The sequence below is a fragment of the Schistocerca piceifrons genome, chromosome 2 (genome assembly GCF_021461385.2).
Source record: "Schistocerca piceifrons isolate TAMUIC-IGC-003096 chromosome 2, iqSchPice1.1, whole genome shotgun sequence".
Lineage (NCBI taxonomy): Eukaryota > Metazoa > Arthropoda > Insecta > Orthoptera > Acrididae > Schistocerca > Schistocerca piceifrons.
This window is the reverse complement of record NC_060139.1, coordinates 807,813,180-807,830,158: the sequence shown is the minus strand read 5'-3', so window position 1 is coordinate 807,830,158 and position 16,979 is coordinate 807,813,180. Positions and strand designations below refer to the sequence as shown.

General features: G+C 42.2%; 1 protein-coding gene across 1 annotated transcript in view; it reads left to right on the top strand.

The window, feature by feature from the left end:
• Positions 1-16,534, top strand: part of LOC124775881 (antifreeze protein Maxi-like) — a 41,907-nt gene extending 25,373 nt beyond the window's left edge. Inside the window, exon 2 of the mRNA XM_047250715.1 lies at positions 16,052-16,534. Within this exon, the coding sequence (XP_047106671.1) occupies positions 16,052-16,534 (483 nt within the window). The remainder of the gene's footprint in view (positions 1-16,051) is intronic.
• Positions 16,535-16,979: the final 445 nt, after the last annotated feature.

Sequence of the window (16,979 nt, the reverse complement as noted above, 5' to 3'; positions counted from 1 at the left end):
CCACTTCGGCCGGCTGTAATGTTCTCTCATTAGTAAATTAGACAGGTAGCGTTACCAGTGTGCCTTGCAGAATAGTTATGCAGGCACGCTCTTCAAAAATGGAGTAAATGGCAATGCACTGTTCAGTTAAAACAGTTTTATATCAGGGCTTCTTTTGGTTGGAAGTCAGTGTCTGAAATTCTGCATTGTTATAATTGTGTGAGAAACTACACTCATGCTCATAAATTAAGGATAATACTGATACATGGTGAAACAACGCTCTAGTGGGCAGTTTGCGGGTTTAAATCACCTCAGGGTATGACCATGCGGTGCATTTGACCTGCGGTCGTCGCACGGTGGCGTTGGCAGCAGTCCACATACGCAGAGGTGTGTTGCTGCATGTCAGAGTACGATGCAACGAGTACGTTTTCAGACGTGCTAATGGTGACTGTGTGTTGAAAATAGCTCAAAGAACACATTTTGATGACGTTATGAGGGGTCGAATACTAGGGCGACTGGAGGCTGGTCAAACATAGCAGGTCGTAGTACAAAGTGTGATCTCAAGATTATGGCAACGATTCCAGCAGACAGGAAACGTGTCCAGGCACCACAGTACGGGACGTCCACAGTATACAACAAGAAGACCAATTCCTCACCATCAGTGCCACGGAGTACTGCAGGTAGCCTTGCTCGGGACCTTACCGCTGCCACTGGAACTGTTGTCTCCAGACACACAGTCTACAGACGACTGAGCAGACATGATTTATTCGCCCAGACACCTGCAAAGTGCATTCCACTGATCCCTGGTCACAGGAGAGTCCGTAAAGCCTGCTGTCAAGAACACAGTACACGATCATTGGAACAGTGGTCCCAGGTTATGTTCACGGACGAGTCCAGGTATAGTCTGAACAGTGATTCTCGCCAGGTTTTTATCTGGCATGAACCAGGAGCCAGATACCAACCCCTTGAAAGGGACCTGTGTGGAGGTCGTGGTTTGATGGTGTGGGATGGGATTATGAGTGGTGCACGTACACCCCTGCCCGTCTTTGACAGAGGAACTGTAACAGACCAGGCGTATCGGGACGTCATTTTTCACCAGTATGTCCGCCTGTTCAGGGGTGCAGTGGGTCCCACCTTCCTCCTGATGGATGATAACGCACGGCCCCACCGGGTTGCCATCGTGGAAGAGTACCTTGAAGATATCAGGCGAATGGAGTGGACTGCCTGTGAGTATGTCAACCCACTGTGCGGCCTGTGTACGTGTGCATGGTGATCATATCCCACAATGATGTCGGTGTACATGCGCAGGAAACAGTGGCGTTTTGTAGCACATGTGTTTCGGGACGGTTTTTTCAACTTACCACCAATACCTTGGACTTACAGATCTGTGTCGTGTGTGTTCCCTATGTGCCTATGCTATTAGCGCCAGGCCGGCCGTGGTGGCCGAGCGGTTCTAGGCGCTTCAGTCTGGAACCGCGCGACCGCTACGGTCGCAGGTTCGAATTCTGCCTCGGGCATGGATGTGTGTGACGTCCTTAGGTTAGTTAGGTTTAAGTAGTTCTAAGTTCTAGGGGACTCATGACCTCAGCTGTTAAGTCCCATAGTGCTCAGAGCCATTTGAACCATTTATTAGCGCCAGTTTTGTGTGGCACCACATTCTGCAGTTATCCTTAATTTATGAGCATGAGTTTATTTGTAATTAAGCATTCCAAGCTTCTGTCTTATTGTTGATATTATTGTGTGAGAAATTATGTGAAGTACTTTCAAATGTTTATTATTATTATTATCAATATTACTCTTATTGTTTGAGGGATCGTTACAATGAACTTACCAGGTACGCTGAGATTTTAAAATTCTTACACAGAAATTGTTAGTGGGAATTTTTAAAATTACTTTAACGAAATGTTTGTTGGCTTTTAATATTGTAATAAATGTATTTGTCTGAAATGAATGGCACACCCAGTTCAACCTAGTCGTTCCACTCACTGAAAGTGAAGAGACGAGGTACTGGCAGAAGTAAAGCTGTGAGGACGGGGCGTGAGTCGTGCTTGGGTAGCTCAGTTGGTAGAGCACTTGCCCGCAAAAGGCAAAGGTCCCGAGTTTGAGTCTCGGTCCGGCACACAGTTTTAATCTGTTAGGAAGTTCACTAACTGAAACTGTAATACATTCGTAGCAGTCAGTAATGTTTGGATGAATTAATACAGCTGTGAAATTATTAATACTGTTTGACATGCAGATGTGTCTGTTCAGTTTAGCAAATATTACTTGTTGTGGTTGTGTTTCATCGTGGCTCCCAGAGAGGTGTTTGGGGTTGCAGAACAGCGAAAGGGAGAATTAGTTTATGATTGAAACATTCACGAAACTGATACAGCGGGCACTGTGGCCAAGTTAGCGCGCTGTCTGCGGGAGGTTATCGTCCTTCCAGTGGCCCCACCGGATTTTCAGCGCGGGCGGGTGATTGACGTTATTTCCAGCATTTGTGTTAGTGGAATTACAATCAATAGCTCCCTTCTCTGAAGTTAGTGAGCCGTGTGACTCCCAAGTGAACGGAATTAAACCCCGGTTATGTGTTATGTTTGGAGAACGCAGGATCTATGTAGCACCAGACTCCGACTCAGTGGGCAAGGCATTTCGTGAACGACTAAACGAACTGCTGGTTCCAACCCCAGGGATGTTATCCCACGTCGGGGAGGTTGCGCTAGGGGTTTGTCCACTAATGGGAGAGCCAACGCCTTATGGATCCCCTTCCATAGTGATGCCTGACTTGTTTGTTAAGTTACCCAATCTGTTAGAGGGATTCTTGTGGGGAGTCAGGGTGTTGTCATTAAACTCACCCGATGAGATACTCAGGGCTATAAAGTTCTTGTTGGAACCACAACATAGGAGTGACATTTTTGGAGTAATTGCGGAACACTGTTAGCAGTTACTGGGTCGTGTAGTGAAGGGTGATTGGTGCAGGGCTTTGATACGCGCGTTGCCTCATATACTGTCGTTCACTGCATTTAATGAGTTGATCTTAGTTGGCCGCACACACCCGAAATGAGCTTATCGGCAAATGCTATTTTGCGATGTAGCATTTTGATGAACCATAGAGTGCTTCGTCAAAAGGATAAAATATAGTGTTAGAACGTTGTGTTTGAATTATTGCGAAGGGGAAATAGATGAAGCCATTTTGCAAGGAATGGGATCCAGTGATCGCTTCTAGAGCGTTGTTTTGCAAGCGGCCACAGAATTTTCGCCAATTAGCAGTTGATAAGCTGTATGCAAGCTTAAAATAAGGTGACCAGGGGCAGGAAAAGGGATTTGTCCTTAGGTTGCAAGGAACAGCAAATAGTGATCCCAGCCAGCAGCTGGTGTCATCTGCAGTAAGGAGCTTTAAGTGTAAGAGAAACGGGCATATTGAGAAGTATTGTATAGGGCAGCCAAGCCTTAAAGACGGTATCTTAAGTAGGGATCGCAAAGAAGGGCATTTTGCAGAAAAATTGTGGTAATTCCCATGGCTCGTGTCCCTTTTGTGAGTGCGTCTACAAACGAGGAGCCTCTTTATGCACTTCTCGATACAGTTAGCTCTGTCCCCCTAATTAAGGAGTTGGTGTTAATTCATCCAGAGCACTGAAAGTTGCCCAATCTGTCAGGTGAAATTGAGTCCCGTCAGCTAGCCAATTCTGAACAGAAGCAGATATTGTCGTCAATTAAGATTAAGATTCGCATTGGTGATTTTACATGGAAATTCCCAATCAAAGTGGCTCATATTCTATCTGTGTCGGCAATAATGGGGGTAGATTTTATCTTTAATGTGGGTCAGTTCCCCAGTGGAGTAAGGGAAGCTTTCATTTTAAGTTTGCCTTCCAAAAGAGTTTCAAGTGTTGAAAGCATGTAATGAATGGCAGTGTAGACCACTGAAAATTTGTAATTAATTTATTAGATACTGATGTCACCATCTATGATCTCACACATTTTCTGTTAGAACAGAGGCTGCAGATTGTCTAGTTTTTTAGATAATTTAGTGATGTACTAATTGATAGCTTAGGCAAGGTTGAGGAAGGCGAGTATAATATAGAATTAACGAATAATGGCCCTGTAAGGCACCCCCCATACAGGTTGTCACCACCTTGAATGAAAGTGCTCCGGCTCACTATCGATGAAATGCTATGGGAGGGAGTTATTAGGTCATCCCAATCCCATATTCCTCTCCAATATTTGTGGTGCCCAAGCCACAGGGGGAGTGCGTCCCGTTGTTGATTATTGCACCTAACAATCTATACCCCTTCCAGATTTGCGTTCGTGCTTTTCATGGTTCCAAAGGGCAAAGATTTTCGTGACACTCGATCTAAATCATGCTCATTAGCAAATACCACTTGCTGAGAAGTCCAAATACATCACGGCCTTTGCTACTGATTGGGCACTTTATAATAGAGTTCCTTTTGGACTGTCTATAACAGCACCAGTGCTGTCCGGCATCCTGGATAGTGTATTCTCTGATCTTAAATTTGAGTGTGTATCATTATTATTTAACAGTTTTTAGTGAGAATTTCCAAGACCATGACGGTCATGTTAAGAACTAGCTTCAGCGGTTCAAAATGATGGGTCTTACCGTTACACTTTCGAAGATAAAATTTGCTCAGCCTCAAATTTCCTTTTTAGGCCATATTGTTTCTAGTAAGAGGGTTATAACAGATCAGATCCGCAGAGAGGCGATTCATTCGTGTCCCACTCCTAATAACATTAAAACAGTGGCTCTTTTTATTGGAAGAAAAGAAAAAATTTAGACGGAGTCCGTCACAACAAGTGTCTTTGGAGAAACGTCATATTATGGGCCCCGTTGTCCCATGCTACTTTTTTCCCACAAACTTTTCAGCTCCTATCATACTTTCGGAGTTATTCTTGGTGGCAATAGTTAATTACTCACCCTGTATATAGAAAGTCTCTCCTAAAAGTTGTCAGGTGCACTTTCTCCGGTGTTTCGTCAGGTATCTGGAACTGTGTTTGTAATGTGTGCAATGTGTGGCTGGAGTCTGGCCAAACAAATATGACTCATCATGTCATTCGTGCGACTTCCGGTGTCGACAGAAAGCGGAGATTTGTTTCCTATTTCAAGAAAAATGATTTTTAAGGTGGGACTTAATATGCTCATCTGATAGAGCGGTCCCAGTATTAGTCAAATGCGACAATATAAACTATGAGTCGAACACTGACTGAGCAGCGCTGATGCATAGTGCTAGCACTCAGTGCGTGGCAGAATGGTGCTGTCGCACGTGGAGTATTAGTTATTCTTAGTCTTACTATCCCTTTTAATATACATCGACTAAAACAAATATCGCAGTAGAGTAACCTGAAACCACCTTGTAGAATAAGCTCGTAAGATTTCGCTTTAAAAATCACTTTGTTTGTAACGGGAAACAAACCGTCGACGCAATATTTGTTTGGGCTGACTCCTGATACACACTGCGAAAGCGAATTTCAGGTATCTCAAAAAACTGTAGTAAAAATGCTCCAGACAACTATTAGCAGAGATACCCAGTATATGAACAGATTATTTACATGTCTATTCCTTGTACTCTACATTAGCTACGTCTTCGTCTACTTTTATACAGAATTTGAGTTTTTGTTCTACTTTTATTGAAACTATAATTTTTTAAACTGTTGCTACTGTTTTTATACGCAATTTTTACACGTATTTTGAAATTTTCTTTCGCTTACGTACTTCTTCCCCTGCGCAGAATTTAAATGATTTCTTCATCCTGCTTCCAGCTTATTTTTTCACCGATCCTGCGTTATGATAAGTGCCGTAGTTATTTTATTTTTCCACCTTTGCCTTTCCCAGTTTTGATGGTTACCAGGTTAGTCTTACTGGTGCTTTATTTACGATTTTTATTGTGCATGTAGTTCTTTACCTTCCTCACTTCCCGCTAGAAAGGCAACTTTTTGCCAGTCTTAACACTGTTATCCGTCTCCCTGGCATTTTTATATATGGTCTGAAAATTTCTTTACCCCCTCTTGAGCCTCTTAGAATTAACAATGAAGCAGAAGATGCAACTATCAATCACTGGAACCTCTTTTTTTTTCTCCTCTATTACACCCGCTCAGGTGTTTGTTACATCATATTATTTGTCTCTCTCTTCACCCACATTATTCTAAAAAAAATTTAAAATTTAATTCCAACTCACAGTTTCGAATGCTCTAGGTCTACAAAAGTCATGAGGAGTACATTTTTCTCTATTCCTCTGAGTACCAAGAACGCAGGTCTAAACTGTCTCTTTTTGCATTACTTTTTAAACAAAACTGACATTGGTACAGTACAGGCTTTCTCTGCTTTTGTATTCTCTACATGAAATTAAAAAGTGTATCAGACTGAATATCGTACAGTTTTTCCACTTATTTTTTATCGCTTAACAAGTCGTTAGATATTTCTGCTGCTCTATATATTTTGGAAACCAGATCAGATAACTTATTTTCCGTGTCTCTTACCGATTGTTAATTAGGTGAGGTCATTCAGTAGGCAATTCTGTATGCTTCAGTCTGACCACACTGTAATAGAGGTAAGTGTGTAAAACTCCCTTAAAAGTCCTATCGTATCCGCCGGTCGCAGTGGCCGTGCGGTTCTAGGCGTTGCAGTCTGGAACCGCGAGACCACTACGGTCGCAGATTCGAATCCTGCCTCGGGCATGAATGTACGTGATGCCCTTAGGCTAGATAGGTTTAACTAGTTCTAAGTTCTAGGGGACTAATGACCTCAGAAGTTGAGTCCCATAGTGCTCAGAGCCATTTGAACCATACTATCGTATCCATGAGAAAACGGTAATTATTCTCACAGCTTTCTTGCTTTTTCTGTCGCGTCAATAACAGTCTCTCAAATAAGGGTTGAGAGTTTGCCCTTCATACGAGATCTTCTCACGGTGTTGTTACGTATCAGATTAATGGTCCCTCGCTTTTTTTATGCATGTCTGTCGCCTCTGTCACTAACTCTCCATCTGTTAAGTTGATGTAAGCTGTGTTGCCCTTTTCATAAATCATATTTTCTAAACTTCTCCTCAGTGCATTATTAATAAGTGTTTGTGGGTGCGTCAAAATTTTGACGACCGGCAAGTAAATCTGTTCTAATCCTGAAGGTTGCTTTGAACTCCACAGTGCTAAATATTGCTTTTAAATTATGCTTTCTGGAGAAAAATGTTTACACTCATTAAAACGTTTCAAAATAAAATTTTGATATTGGCGTGGTCCAAACATATTCTGGAGATAAAAGCAGTTATAATAACCTTACAAATTATTTCATTTTTATTGATTTAGAATACCATATTCATGAGAACTAATTTATCTGACGGCAATTTGAAGCATTTGCAATTGGTGTAAGTTAACTGCTCGAGATGTGTGGCACAATAAATCCATCACAACACAACTGGAAAGCACATTACGCTGTATACATTTCTAAGATAGTGATAGCAGTTTGTAAAGGAGTCAAATGTAACTAAGTTAACCTGGAGAACATATCCATGACCTACTCGATTCCTTCGTACTTCATAACATAAACGACGAAAGAAAGTGCACAAACAGAAATGTGAATTCGACTGTGCCTTCTCTACATTTTTCTTCTGTACGACTCTTGTCACTTGCTAACTTTTTCACTTCGCTTTTGTTCGTGTTGTTTAAACTGTTCGTGTACCTCGCGCAAGCTGCAACATTTGCTGAAGGTCTTTGCTTCATGACCTGCTATCTCCGTATACTGTTTGGCTAAGCCTACAGACTACGGGCGTCGAGGTAAATCAATAAATTGCAATGTATTGGAAAATATGTTTCCCCAGAGACGCAAACCGTTCCGCTGTATAACCGTAGTCTAAGGGCGTAGAAGTTTTTTTACAGCTTCTAACTCTGACCTTATCCATGTTCCGTACTTGCCTAGAGTTCACACAAAGTAAAAGCTAAGAAAATTCTCTAGCAATATCGGAGAAACATTATTCTCGGCTCACGGAGTATCGTCTACAATATAACCTCTAGGCTTTACGGGCTTGTGAGGATAGAGTAGAGGTAAAAGGAACATCGTTATAACGTCAGTAGCCTCGTAGCAAGTTTTACCTCAGTTTTCCTCAATAATTTACTTTGAGAATGCCGTTGTCACAAAAGATTCTAGATAATAAGCACACCTAGACAACCTTCATCTCTTTTATGGCCACATGCGTGTCAGGTACTGCATATCCCCAGCTTAGTGATTATTTATTTGTACCCTTGCTATTTAGATACAAACGAAATGGAAACAGTCTAAATAGACGTATGTCTCGGCATGGATGTGTGTGATGTCCTTAGGTTAGTTAGGTTTAAGTAGTTCTAAGTCCTAGGGGACTGATGACCTCAGAAGTTAAGTCCCATAGTGCTCAGAGCCATTTGAACCTTTGTTTTTGTAATGTGGCTCTTTATCATTTTTCCCTATTCTGCCTATCTGTTTTTTTGTTTTTGTTTTTGTTTTTGTTTTTTTTTTTTTTTTTTTTTTTTTTTTGTCAGTGAGGTATATGCGAATATGCGAATGCTGCATACCACCTCTTGAAGGTCATCGTTGAAAACTTCACTCGTTTTTTTTATTGTTTCTTTTTTTTCCTTTTTTACAGAGGGTACCAGTTCCCCGACCAAATACGCTAAGCTGCCGTGGCGGCACATTAATGAGCCACCATGCCACGTTTTCTGATGGAATTAAGTAAACTCATTTACTATCTCCTACATATTGAACTTCTCCACAAAGTTTGATAAATATCGGACTGGTGCTTCATGGCGTGGCACTTACTTGCTTCAGTAACTATAAGCAACGACAGAGCACACCAAATGGAGCCCCCTAATACATTAAGTCCGAGTGCTTCAAATAATGTTCCAATTGCTATGCGATGGACATCTAACTGAGATACTCTGCCTCCTGTCGTTCTGATAAGATAAAAACCACGAATTTGCTGTGTTACGATTAAGTATTATGTATTGCGATATGTAATCCAGAATTTACACTATCTGCTTTATATAGTTGTTGCTGTTGTTGTTGTTGTGAGGCTATTACTTCGATGCAGATTTCCATGAATGACCTGTACATACCTCTGCATCTCTGCGTGACCACTGCAACATAAATCTGGCTGAACCTGCTTGTAGATAGATCTCTTCATTTAGTCAGGTTGCTTCACAAATTTTGGTTTTCCTCAATTAGATTCGGTACATCTGCATTAACATCCGCTCTCTCCATTTCATCTTCAGCATTCTGCCGTAGCACCACATTTCAAACACTTCCACTCTGTTCTCGCCTGGACAGTTTATTCTTCACGTTTACCTTCCGCAGAAGACTACACTCCAGACAAACATCTTCAGAGAAGACTTCCTAACAAATAAATTTATATTCCGTGTTAACAAATTCATCTTTTTCAGAAATACTTTTCTCGCTGCAACGAGACTCCATTTTGTATCCTCTGTACTTCGGCCATCTTTAGTTATTTTGCGTCCCAAATAGCAAACCTTACAAACTACTCTTACTATCTCATTTTGTAATCTGTAAGCATCATGAGATTTAATTCCGCTGCATCCCATTAGTTTTATTGGCATTCAGCTTGTAGCCTCGTTGCAAGACCTTCCATTCCGTTCAACTGCTTTTGCAAGTCCTTTGCTACTCCGATAGAATCACGCATACCGCCAACACTATTTCCCCACTTCCCAAATGTCTTCTTATTTCATTTACTGCTTGCACAGTGCGCAGACTAAATATCGGGGGAACCCTACAACCCTATCTCACCCCTTCTTAACTGCTGCTTCCTTTTCATGTGCTTCGGTTCTTAAAACCGTAACCTGGTTTCTGTACAAGTTTCAAATAACTTTTCGGTCCTTGTATTTTACCCCCTCTATCTTTAGAATTTTGGAGAGGGTATTCACGTTTATATTGTCAAGGGCTTTTTGTAAATCTCCAAATTCCACGAACATAGGTTTGCCTTCTTCGAGACTCATGAACTCTGCTGTTTGGTCTCCTTAAACACTTATTTCCGTAGTCTTCTTCAATCTACACTGTCTAATAAAAAATATCCTGACGTCCATATGTAATGCGGAATTGATTATTATATGACACAAGAGTAACACTCGCCGGTAAAAAAGGAGTCGGAGAGTATTGTGTTGTCAGTAGAGCAACGTAACCAGACATTGGGACGGACAGGACAACTTCAGTAACAGATCCGTCAGGGACAATTCAATCTACACCTACTCCTCAAACCACAGTACAGTGCCTGACGGATGGGTACCCTGTACCGCTACTAGTCACTTCCTTTCCTGTTCCGCTCGCAAACAGAGAGAGGGAAAAATGATTGTCTATACCGTACGTCTCTGTATGAGCCCTAACTGCCAGTATCTTTATCTTCGTGGTCCTTATGCGAAATGTATCTTGGCGGCAGTAGATTCGTTCTGCAGTCAGCTTCAAATGCCGGTTCTCTAGATTTTCTCAGTAGCTTTCCTCGAAAACAATATCGCCTTCCCTTCAGGGATTGCCATTTGAGTTCCCCAGTCATCTCCGTAATGTTGTTCGAACCTAGTGGTAACAAATGCAGCAGCCCGCTCCAGAACTTTTTCGATGGATTCCTCTAACCCGTTCTTGTGCTGGCGCCAAACACTCGAGCAGTACTCAATAACATGTCCCAGTATCATAGTATACTTGGTCTCCTTCACATATGAAACAAACTTCTCCAAAAATTCTCCCAATAAACCGAAGTCGACCATTCGCCTTCCCTACAACGGTTCTCACATGTTCGTTCCATTTCATGTCGCTCTACAACGTTCCGTTCAGTCTTTAAACGACGTGAGTGTGTAAAGCAGGAAGCTACTAATGCTTCATCCGAATATTACGGGTTTTTCTGTGTTCATTCGCATTAAGTTACATTTTTTTATTTTTTACGTTTAGAGCCAGCTGCCTTCATCACCCCAACTAGAAATTTTGTGTAAATCGTTTGTATCATCCTGCAGTTATTCAGCTTCGACACCTGACTGTACACCACAGCAAACAACTGCAGACTGCTGCCCCCCCCCCACTTCCCCTACCCCCCCCCCCCCCTCCGTCCGCCATATGTATAAAGAAAATAATAAAGGTCCTATAACAGTTCCTTCGGGCACTCCTCACAAACTCTTTCTCTAATGCACGCTCGTCGTCGATTTAGTACTACTTTTCCCACATTTGACTAAATCTTCATTAACTTAGGTTTATGTAGCTTCCTTATCCTTTTTTAGGGTTCTGTGCCTCTGTCAGTGAAAACAGATTCATAAGATCGCTTTGTTTTCTGTCAGTCTGCCTTTCTATCCGACTATTAAGAATCCTTTTTCTCAGGAACAGGTTGACGCACCAGTTTTAAATTTATATCCCATACTAGCATTAAGATCTGTAGCCCCCTGACGATGTAAACATTTTAAGCTTCTAAGCCACTTCAATCAAAAGATACGGTCACTTGTGTCACACATTTTGATACTCGAAAACTCACTCATCGAAACCCGTAGGGCGCTTTCCGTTAACCCAGAATCACGAAATGAGGCAAGGAGCAAGGTTTCATAGTACAAGTACAAGAAAAAAAAATCCGAAAATTCTTAATTTGTAATCACATAACACAAAAAAATATTTTGTTGACATTTTTGATCCGTCTGTCTGTTTGTCCGTCTGTTAAGACCCATTGCCACTGGAACAGCTTGGCATATCGAGTTCAAATTTGTCACATATTAAGGTCTATGGTTCCTTGATAGCGTAAAACTTGTCAGCTTCTAAGTCATTGCAATCAAAAGATAGCCAATTATGTCACATTTTGTTACATTTTTATACTTCTAAATCACACAACAAAACTTATAGGGTGCTTCCCGTTGACCTAGAATCATAAAATTTGGCAGTAAGTAAAGTTTTATAATACAAGTAAGGGAGAGTATCTGACAATTGCTATATTACATCCGTCTGTCTGTCCGTCTTTTGAAACCCCTTTCTTTCTGGAACACTTTGGCATATCGAGGTTAAACTTATGTCACATACGAAAATGTATGAACCTGTTGGTCCTCTTCTTAGTTCTTTCTGCATGTCCAGGCTAGTCTGAGGAACTACAGCAGAGATTTTCCTGGAGAAGCAGCCAACCGCTGACTCGCATATTACGGTCCAGAGAGGAGTATATCGTTGTCCTCCTGACTTGTTTTTTCCTGCGGCTACTTTAGCCAGCATATTTTGAGTTTCCGTTTGGCCCTAACACATTATCTGGATGGCCCAAACGTTACAGTGTGTCCGACTAGGGGCCTCGGTTAAACTAAGAGAAATCCTTTTGTGTCCCAACATAGAGTATTTATGAGCCGCCATAAATGTTGCTCTCCATTATAAAATTTTTTCGAAGGCGTGATTCTCCCCAGAAACTGGGCAGGTAGAGAGACATCACCACCTGACATCTCCCTCGATAGCGTCCGGTCCACGGTGAACATGAAAACTCGCAAATTTGTATGGTCGATATCCCTCTTCATAAAGTGTGTTTACGGCACCGTGAAAACGCGTTGATCAAGTGACCCAAATTTCTCTCGTGCCCCTGCTCCTGCCGTGGCTAGAGGTGCCTAACAGGTAGATCCAGGTAAGCAGTTTTTGCACCTCTTTGGCAGGAAGCATTGTCTGCACACCGGTTCGAGAAATTCTTGGGACCAGCATTCTGTCCACCGAAAGTGCTTCGAGATGTTCTTTTCCTAATAGCTGCACGTGGCTTCCAAGCCCTAAACATCCACTGCCAGATTTGCTGTTAAGCGACCAGACTGCCTACATGTTCTCATCTCCAGAAAATAGTATTCGAAGGAGAGCCACCATAAAAATCTCGCATGCATTAACAACATATATGCTCCTATCAATGCCTGTTCGTGTTGATAACTTCTGGTCTTCTCACAAAAATGATGTCTTGGGTGTTAAATCAACATTAAAGAGTAGTTAGCCCTGTGTGGCTCACGTTCATGCCGTTTGTTCTTTGTCATTTTGTCACGTCGAGTGGTGTCTTATTTCTTCCTTACTTACTGGTGTAACGAAGTCGCTGGCTTGCCTCCTTGAGAGGCAGCAGCAGCGCTTATCGATGCTAGTACTGTCTTACTATCTTTGCTGTGACCGCTAGTATTTCCGGGTGGTGGTGGTGGTGTGTGTGGTAGTCAGTCAGTTGGGACAGAGCAGCGAGGAACTCTCTGCGGCGCTAGGCCAGGCCGGGACCGCTGGCGGCGTGCACGCGCTGTCGGACCGTGAGGCTCTCGCTGCAAGAGCGACAAAGTTCGTTGCCCACTGTACCTGGACGCTGAAGTTGAGGGATCAGTTAACCTGTTATTAAGCCTCAACTATTGTGACATCTCTTCATTCTTTTGCGGGTTGTTGCTTCCTGGGCCGTTCGGGCTAGCAGCAACGTATGATGTGTTGGGGTTGGCGAAAACTTGCAGCTACCTTCCCATATTGTGATTAATTATTAAACTGAGTGTTACTTGCCAGTGAAGTGCACCAGTAGTATTTTCTGTCTTGTGGCCGTTAACGCCCCAGTTACAGCACGTAGTTCGACAGCCTTTTAAGCTGTTTGGTTCATATTTGCTTAGAGTGGTTATAGTTCCCTTGGGTGCTTTTAAACGCCAATTTCTGAAGATGTAGTCCTGTTCGTGTCCTCATCCTCGGCCGATATTTTCCATCATTGTGCCATTGGTCAGATGGAAGGGAATTGGTTAAATTGTTGGTCGGTCCTTGGGCCATCCCTAGTTTGGGTTGCCATCTGATTATTTAACTTCAACTCTCAGCTGCCTGTCTCACCTCACCTTACGTTTGAGCCACCTTCTCAGGCCGACCCTTGGAACACTTCTGAGCACCACTTGTTCTGTTTGCTTGAGATTGTGATTTTCATTTTAATTTGAAGTATTGTGCGAGGCCTTCGGCTGTGTTCTTTTTAAATTTTACATAAAGGCCTTCAGCCATGTTAAATTAAAATTTTGAAGATTATTTTATATTAAAAATATTTTTTCCTTAAAATTTGTTCTATCTGAAATTGTTTGTAATCCAGGCCCTAAGCAGTTAGTTGTTCGATGTGTTACGTGTGGCCTTCTGCCGAGGATTTACGTGAACCCCTTTTAATATCTTCAGCCGTGTGTATTCTTTACGGGAAAAATTTTTTATAACAAGGAAAGGGTTTATTTTAAATAGTTTGTCTGACTTGTTGTTCAGGTCTTCAACCGTTGTTTAAAATTTGTTTGTGGCCTTCAGCAGTGCAATAAGTTCATATTTCATTAATTAGGCTTCCGGCCATTCTGTTGTAAGTTTAAAAAGAAGTTTCTTGGTTGGGAAAAATTGTTTATTAATGTGTTTTAATTGTAGTTGTCCTTCAGACGTGTAGTGTAGGCCTTTAGCCGCTAATTGTTTTCAATTGCATGTTTTTTTTTAAAAATACCTTCTATTTTTAATTGCTTTTGATTTCTAAGCCAGGCCTTCAGCTGTTCTTTTTTTTTAGTGTGGTTTTGGGCCTTCAGCCATGAAAGCATCTCAAGTTCTTTAACTAGACCTTCAGCTGTATTGTTGAGTTGTGGTCTTTTAAAGCAATGTGTAAATGAGTGATTCTTAGAAAAATAAAATTGTTTGTTTGATTGTGCAACTCACAGTAACTATTTACGGCTCCATCCACAATCATAACCTTATCCTGTGCGGTCGCTGAGTACCTACCAAACTGGTTTCAAGTAGCGTTGAATAGGAAAAATAGTGAGGGAGTGGCTCGTTATAAGGAACAGAGGAAATCTCACAACCACACTTTAACATTTTAATGTTCTGATAATAAGTTGCCGTCTCTTTAATCTAAGAATGGATTATCAATGCAGCTAGCCGCTATCTCTGTGTAATGTCTTGTCTGTATAGAGGTGTATCTGTTGTCTTTAAGATTCCTTCACCTTCACACGTAAGTCTATACAGTAAAGTAAGGCCCTCCCAGTTCTTGGCCGATCCGTGATAAGACAGGCGAAAAATTAGACTAATGGAGGATTATTAGTATTATCTCTATTTTCATTCGCTCTCTCTCTCTTTCTCTCCTTTATCTATGTACAGTTTTTAATATAATATTTCATTACGTGATATAGTGATAAAAGGAATCAGCCAAATATAATCTTTGGTGGAGTCCTTCGTCTTGGTAATCAGCGGCTGGCTTGCTGTAAGAGATCTTTACAATTATTGTTAGTGTTAAACACTGCAGTCAGTCGAGAGAATTAATCGTTTGGACAATTTGTTCCTTTTATGAAAGATTGCGAATTCCAGATGTGTACGAAGCCCTTTTGGACGATTTAACACAGACGCAGTGATTGCAGGCTCTCTTCGGCACAGCTGAATTTTCCCCACTAATTACAGGGCCAACGTAATCAACAAATGATTCAGAAAAACTCATTCGTTCATTCACTCCAGAATAAAAAAGTCACAAACCTTATTTATGGAGGAAATCGCGTATTAAATTCATCTCTATTACATGTCCAGATCTCCGGTGATTCCACCCCTTAATTATTTTCCTTTTACAATCTCTTTCTCTTCAAAACACACCGCTAGCGGCACAAATGTTAATTGGCTCGCTTTAGCGAGAAGAGAAGCAGAATATGTATCTCTCAGAAACACGTCAATCCTTCAACAGATACTCAAGAAGCTGTCCTAGTTACCACTCTAACAACCACGGAGAATGCATATATGCATCTCTGTTATTTCAAAGAATAAATGCATTAGAAAATACTTTGGCGTCGACGAGCTGTCCCTGCATATATTACGAGAAAATCAGATAAGATAACTTTTCCAAAGTGAATGAATGTGGATGGTTTGATTGAAAATGATTAATTGGTGCGTGGTAGAGGGTATTTGCTGTGGGGACATTACATCACATAGAAAAAACATCCTAACTTGAGCTCATTCACCTCACGGATCAGTTTTTCTTGGCAGTGCCGATATCGATAAAAGGCAAATATCTAGATTCCCAGGACGGATAAACTGTACGTATACATACAAATAGTTAAGATTTTATGGAACCCTGAGTGCGCGTGTCCTACTCCAACTTGGACATTTTTTTTTAAGCTATTCGTCTTTCTGCTGTAGACCTTGCGGAGAGCACTGCTCGCACCGGAGGTGAGGGGCGAATCTTTGAGTGAGGAGGCAGCGCTCGCCCGGCTGATGGGAGAGGCCGCGGAGGCCCACCCAGCCACTGTCAGCCCTGCCGCTGCTGCCGCCGGGCGACCCTTTTGTCTGGCGACGGCGCGCCTGCCCCTGACGACGGCACAAACTGCCGGGATATTCCCCCTTCTCCCTTCGCCCTCGCCATCCAGTGGCAAGAAGCCCTGGACGCGGGCGGCGGGAGTGGGTGGAGGTGTGAGGCGGACAGGACGGCCCGGAGTGGCGGCGCGAGCTAATTCGCGAGATGCAGTGCGCGCCTCACTCCACCCATCCTACCCACCCGTCGCTCCGGAGATAGACTTGCCAGCGCAGGTGGCAGCTACTGCCGTGTCACGGCAGCTGTCGCGCCCTCCTGCCGCTAGATATGGAATCACCCGGCCTGTTCTCGCCGCTACCCAGTCAGCGTAAAAGAAGTCGGATCTCGTTTCGCCGAATCCTGGAAGGTGTCTTACCGAAATAGACTGCTTGGCAGTTGCGTAGGAACAGGGATAATTACAGGCAATGGTGGGCGACGTGAAGCGCATTATGTACGTTATAAAGGTGCAGTGGTATATTATTGACGAAAAATGGTACGTATTTCAATACATGGGGAAACAGGATAACAGATGTAAATAATGTACCGTGATCAAAAAGTCAGTATAAATTTGAAAACTTAATAAACCACAGAATAATGTAGATAGAGAGGTAAAAGTTGACACACATGCTTGGAATGACATGGGGCTTTATTATTATTATTATCATCATCATCATCATTTAAGACTGATTATGCCTTTCAGCGTTCAGTCTGGAGCATATTCCCCCTTATAAAATTCCTCCATGATCCCCTATTTAGTGCTAACATTGGTGCCTCTTC